The sequence below is a fragment of the Cibotium barometz genome, chromosome 60 (genome assembly GCF_041138505.1).
Source record: "Cibotium barometz isolate CiBa-2024 chromosome 60, ASM4113850v1, whole genome shotgun sequence".
In the NCBI taxonomy this organism is placed as follows: Eukaryota; Viridiplantae; Streptophyta; class Polypodiopsida; order Cyatheales; family Cibotiaceae; genus Cibotium; species Cibotium barometz.
In genome coordinates, this window is record NC_141105.1 from 10,179,004 (window position 1) to 10,185,714 (window position 6,711).

General features: G+C 41.0%; 1 protein-coding gene across 6 annotated transcripts in view; it reads right to left on the reverse strand.

Moving 5' to 3' along the window:
* The window catches only part of LOC147604958 (uncharacterized), a 45,236-nt gene extending 40,490 nt beyond the window's left edge, over positions 1–4,746 (reverse strand). The window contains exons 1-7 of one of the 6 annotated variants that reach the window (XM_086793956.1): positions 4,669–4,725; positions 4,423–4,494; positions 4,294–4,350; positions 4,123–4,200; positions 3,072–3,150; positions 547–724; positions 194–236 (exon numbers count right to left, since the gene is read on the reverse strand). In XM_086793956.1, the coding sequence (XP_086650082.1) occupies positions 194–236; positions 547–724; positions 3,072–3,150; positions 4,123–4,153 (331 nt within the window). In that variant the 5' untranslated portion in view covers positions 4,154–4,200; positions 4,294–4,350; positions 4,423–4,494; positions 4,669–4,725. The other 5 variants (XM_086793954.1, XM_086793953.1, XM_086793955.1 and 2 more) reach the window with 5 other exon arrangements.
* Between the last annotated feature and the right edge of the window lie 1,965 nt (positions 4,747–6,711).

The window sequence follows — 6,711 nt, forward strand, 5'->3', positions numbered from 1 at the left end:
ACAATCTCCTCAAGCTAAGCTAGTCACCTTTACAGATAGTAGGACAGCACATTCAATCTGGCCTCAGTCACAAACCTGCTAAAAGGATCGCTTCGTAAAGGGAAACTGATAAACCAATATAGCTGTTCTATAATACCATGAATAACAGCTTTCTTCAAGTAAGAAGTAACACACATATGGGTTGAGCACTCACCAGTGTTTTGTGATGGGCCTATTGGCCCTATTCCTCCACGTCCCTGCGAAGGCAGAAACGAGTAAACAAGAAAACAGGAGAATACTACCTAGTGAAACAAAGCATTCATCTAAAAATTAAAAAATGCAATCATATTTTTCTTTGAGGTCTCCTTTATACATATGCTGCCCACCCTGCCTGCTGTCAGAACTCAGAAGATCTGACAACAGAGGGGGGGTAGGGGGGGCGGGGGGTTCACGGATCCAAATACAAGCAGGGTGGCAGGACAATCAAGCTCGTCCATAGCCGACCATCCATGTTTTATGGACTATTTGTGTTAAGCCCCTATTTCAGCTAATAGTATCAGTCAGTACCTGTTCTTTAGTTCTATCTACGCTCCCTTTATCGTTTTCAGCAAAGGCAACTCGCAGCTGCCTCCCATTTATTTCATAGCCATGCAAATTGCGTTGGGCACTTAAGGCTGTTTCCTCATCCCTAAACTCACAGAATCCGTAACCCTTCAGCTTTCCAGTTTCCCTGTCATGAACCAATCTGGACCCACAGAAGAAACTTGATAAGACAAGACTCCAGATTTTAAAATGCAGATTTTTGTTAGAAACATCGAAAAGATACTTATCGAAATCCACTGAAAAAAGATTTACTGATGTACTTTGTAACTATTGTTGTTGGTAATTTTTCAAGTACATGTACTGTAATAGCCTTGGACCTTAAAACAGTTAACATGATATCGAATGCCCCTTTGGCATCCAATTAAGTAGGTCTACAGTCCCTTTGACAGACACAAACATGTTGTCCTAGTACCATCATGATCTCCACTGTTGGCACATTTCCCAGACGAGTAGTCTTAGCCTGCCATCCTACCATATGGTCTCCCCTTTGCTGAGATGTCCAACAGAGGCACTAACATTCTAACTTATATGACCTGTCATTAGTCTGACACCCTCCTGGGCCACCCTGACAAGAGTAGAACCAATGTGGGTCCAGGCATTCTGCAGCTAACTCTTGGCTGACACCAGTCGCCAACCTGCAGAATGCTCGTCCCCAATGCCTGTTTTCTCTCATAAGGTTCCAAGCCTAAGAAGCCAGTCGCCAACCCACAGAATGCTCATCCCCGATGCCTGTTTCTCTCGTAGCCTAAGAAGCTGCAGCGTTTTTTCTCTGGGAAAAATAACAGCATACAGAACCAGGATAAAGAAAGGGAGAGAAAGATATGAAAAACATTTAAAATGGTGATTCAGGGCAGCTAAGCTTATCAACACGCAATACAGACAAGAACCCAAATAAAATTCACATAGAGGGCAAAAGCAGTTAGACATTCTTTACAGTAACTGAGATCGCATTCACTTTCGGGGTCCCACAAACCATGTGAGGCTTCAATGCAATCATTAACAAAATATAGTAAAAAATAGAGTACACTGAATTCAGGCCATGAGACACTCCTAACTGTATCTGCAAGCTCGAGGGTTCAGCTGTGAGGCAAGCTATAAAAAAAAATTAAAAACAAATTTTCAGGCACTTGAAGAAATGGGGCTCTCTAGCAACTCTTTGCAATTATTGTAATTATGCACATACATTACCTCCTCAACAGTAGTGTTGCTACTTACTAGTAAGACGAGAGATGCAAAAATCTCTCTCTCGTGTGGGCATAGTGATTTGTGCTAAAATTTTCTTCTTTATTATTTCATTTGCAGGTTGATCGTGAGTAATAGTCCTACTTGACATATCTCAGGTTCAAGTGCACTTCATTGCCCTCTTATGGGGATAATATGTGCTCCATCGGCTTAGCTAAGTCCTTAAGAGTCTCTCTCTCTCTCTCTCTCTCTCTCTCTCTCTCTCTCTCACACGCACATTGACCTAAGATAAAACCTCCTCCATCGCGATCCATTCTTTGTTGCATGACCTTTGCTCATTACCATAGATGTTTTGACTTTTCAATCAAATAAGCATGTTGCTGTGCAGCAAGAAAGCAATATTAACATCTGGCATGGCAGAGGAGTATATACCTATAAGCTGCCCTCTGAATTCAACTCCTACCTGCTACAAAAATGTGGCTACAGCATCACAAGGTGGCTCACCTTCTGCTCCCATATCTCAAACCATGGCCTCAGCCAACCCCTGCCTAAATACAGTGACCCTACAGCATGGCAGCAGAGAAACCAGAGAAACCCTTGGGCATCGGAGCATCCATGTGTCCGGGCACTAAGTTACACAAGTGATATGACCATAAGCTCTTTGTTGCAACTTGTATGGAGCTGCCAATTTCATTTTCACACAACACAACAGTATGCAAAAGAATGCAACTGCATTCACAAACACATATAGTGACATATTCTGCAGATATAGGCAAAAAACATGAGGTCAAAATCCTCATAATCCCAAATTACAACTCCATTAGGGCCAATTAGCCTTTACTTTTATCATAAATTCCACTTTCAAAGAGTTTCGCATTAAGCACCACCCATATAATTCATTCACAGACCTTGCCAAATCACAGCTAAAAAGCAAGGTGTATCCATGCGTGTGCTGTGATCACACACTTCAAAGGAAAAAAATTCAAGAAGAACACCACTACAACTTTAGATAAATTAATTAATCAAGATTCAATAGACAAATGAATCCAACTAAAAGACGGAAACCACATTAATGAATTACTACTGGTTTCCATTCAAAGTAAATTTCCCTACAACAAAAATCATTTTATACAAAAAGGATGTTCAAATACTGAAGGTTACTGTTATTCCGGCCCTGCCTTCTTGCCTTCTGAGTAACAAGCATATAATATTTTTTACATCTTTAAACTGGTGAAAAAGGTTAAAAAGGAACAGAATGTAATCAGGAGGAGAAAAAGTTTCTCGCTCCTGGCTGATCTTGGACCCACCGGAAAGAAACAACTGGGCCAACCTCCTCAAAGATTCGAACCAGCTGATCTTCTGTAGTGTCGTAAGCTATATTTCCCACTGTGGCAAAAACAAGCACCAATCAGTTCACCATCCAAAGAATGCCAACTACCCATCCGAGAACCCAATTACAGAAAACACCAGTATATGGCATGGCAATGAACATTTATGTGTCCATGGGTCATGCAAATTCAAAACAACACTTGACTTCATGCTGGCAAACCAACTGCTCGGAAACCATGAAAGAAGTTAACATCTCCATTTTTTGCAATATGCGATGGAATGCAAACCCATAAACCATGTGTTTGATTTTTTTATGCTGCCCAAGCATTTGAACATGCTATTCAAAAGCATTGCATTTACAAAACAATCGTAGAAAAACAAATTTTGTGCCCCAAAAAAAAACCATATAGAGTAAGGCAATACGGATTGATTTGCTTTGAAACAGACCCCTTGAGTAAATTACAATACAAGAATATGTGGATCACGTCGGGTATCCCAATTCCCTAGACGACCTCTTTCTGATGTGCACACAGCCACGGATCGTAGCTAACCTCTAGCCGGATTTCAAACGCATGGCTACGTTACTTTGCAGTGCAGCATTTGGCATAGCTGCTTGTGAACAGAGTGGTACCCGAATACAAGTTAGGGGTTTGAATCAATGAATCATTCTCCTGTACGTGTGTGTTTTCAAGGCTTCATTACCTGAGAAAGTTGGTTTGTTCGGCGTAAATCATTTTAAAAAGATATGGAATAGACACTAGACATTTTTGTGGCAAACCGATGGCAAGACGCGCATGACAGATAGTGTGGGCACCTGATATTAACACAATGCCAGGCCCTTTTGGATGACAATAGAACCAGGAGTGGATTTACCAAAAACAGGAGAAGTAAAAAGAATGCCAGATTCAAAGAACTCTTCAATCAGCACGCATATCGAGGAAAAGGGCCTATTACTATTATGAACCAGGAAACAGCAAAAAAGCCTTAGGTACAAGCTAGTGCAGATGATCATGGCAAGAAAGTGCATACCAAAAATGCAGCGGTGCTGAGAGTTGCTCATGTTGATGGGAGGGCCACCTTGTAGTCACTCATCTCAGTGGGCGCACCCTCTCAAACCCCTCCGAAAACAATCTGCGGCCAACCAAAATCCCTAACACTAGCCCTATATGATGTCCATCTGAAACCGCAGTGATCAGAAGTCCCTAATGCTACACTGCTGCAACCTTTCGATTCTGCAACCGAACCCTAACTCAAAATCTGCAGGCACATCCTAGGTCCTTCAGAAACTGCAGTAAAGCATATGGACGTGCCCGACTGACAAACCCTAACCTCTGCGGGTTCCTTCAAGAACTGCAGGCAAACCCTAGCTCCAGGTGATGCTCCTTCCGAAACTCGCTGTTCCTGTGTTACACAGACGAAAACCTAATTCTGAAGCTGCAACCAAACCCTAAAGCTTGGCTACAACATAAAAACTTATCTCTATTCTAAAGGAGAAAAAAAACACACTGATGACGCAAATTAACATACAAGATTTAAAAATTTGTAAAATAATTATCATTTTTCAAACATTATTACCTCTCACCACGCCTATCCTTGCCCTCTCTAAAAGGTTTGTGCATGCATTCTGTAGTGTGGGGTGCATGCATTCTAAAGAGTATTGGCCCATTGCGTTGTTAACTGGTTCTCTCTCTCTCTCTCTCTCTCTCACACACACACAGCCCCCATCTCTTTCTCTCTCTTCCCCCCTCCAGGCATGTCCCCATCTCTCTCTCTCTCTCTCTCTCTCTCTCACACACACACACACGCATACACACACTCCCTCTCTATTCTCACTCTCCCACACATAGAAGCTCTCTCTCTCTCTCTCTCACACACACACACACACACATGTAAATATTAGTATATACAATATTATGTTTTAGATACATATAGCTATACATAGACACATATACTTATACATACATATATAGGTGATTTTAAAAATATAAATACACACACATACATAATTTTGATTAAATTTTAATGTATGGAGATGGGTGGTAAGGTGTGCTCACTTTTAATTATATAAATAGATATATTATACACACAAACACACACACATACACGCACACACATATATATATTTCTATATATATATATGTGTGTGTGTGTATACATTTACATATATATATGTACACACACACACACACACACATCTGTATATACACACACATATATATATATCTGTATGTATGTATGTATGTATAAATGTAAATAAAAACACACATATATGTATACACATATACATATATATTTTTTATTTAATTTAATTTAATTTATATTTTATTAAAAGCTACTTTTTATTCTCTATCTCTCGCTCTCTTTCTCTCTCTTTTCACCCTCTCCCTCTTTGCACACCTCTCTCTCTCTCTCTCTCTCTCTCTTTCCAGGCCTGCCCCATCTCACTCTCTCTCAAGATAGATGCAGATGTACGCACACGCATGCACTCTCTCTCTCTCTCTCTCTCTCTCTCATGCACACACACGTGTAAACACCCACACATGCACTAATGCAAACATACACTCTCTCCTCCCACACAAACTATCTCACACATAGAAATTCTCTCTCGCACAAACACACTCCCTTTCTCTCTCTCTCTCTCTCTCTCTCTCTCTCTCTCTCTCTCTCACACACACACACATGCACATGCACACCCTCTCTCTCTCTCTCTCTCTCTCTCTCACACACACATGTACACACCTGCACATGCACTAATGCAAAAACACTCTTCCCTCCCCACACACACTCTCACATAGACTTCCATGTCTGTGTGTGTCTCTCTCTCTCCAGTCACACACACACACTCTCTCTCTCTTTCTTCTCTCACACATGATCTCCCACATATAAAAACTCTCTCTCTCTCTCTCTCTCTCTCTCTCTCTCTCTCTCTCACAGGTACACACACAAACACACACTCTTTGTCGTGCACTGTTATGTACACATTATATGTGCATATACTAGGAGGCTAACCCACATTAGGCTTGTGAGCATGGGAATAAGCTCTAATGGAGCATGGGTTAGGACTAACCTTAAGGGTTAAGATTAGGGTCAGGCATCCAATGGTCACACATGGAAAATGGAGAGTCAAGAGTCACTTGAGGGCCCTCCTATATAATAGGGACATGAGACACACTCAAGGGATGTTCTCTTGTGTAGAGGATTGTATCTACATTCTTGCCATTTCACTATAGAGCTGAGTGCTGTTGTATTGGAGTTATACCTCTTGGTGGTATGGCATGTGTGCAACCCTTGGGCTCGGGGGTGGTTGGGTGTGGTAGAGTTTATGCCTGATTTATGCATGTTAATTATCTAGAGAGATCTTAGGGTTTTAACAGTGGTATCAGAGCAATCTCTAGTTAATTGTTGTTGTTTCTACTTTCTTATTCTAATTTTTGGCTTTTTTTTTAAAAGTAAATTTTTATATTTACTAAATAGAATGTTATTCTATTGGTTTGTTTTGGTGATTTTGCACGTGGATCGTCGATATGGCGATTGGAACGTGTGTTACTACTACTCAATGGTGGACGAATCGACGCTGCGGGGGAATTTCGTGAGTTTAATGCTATTTTTTTCCTATTT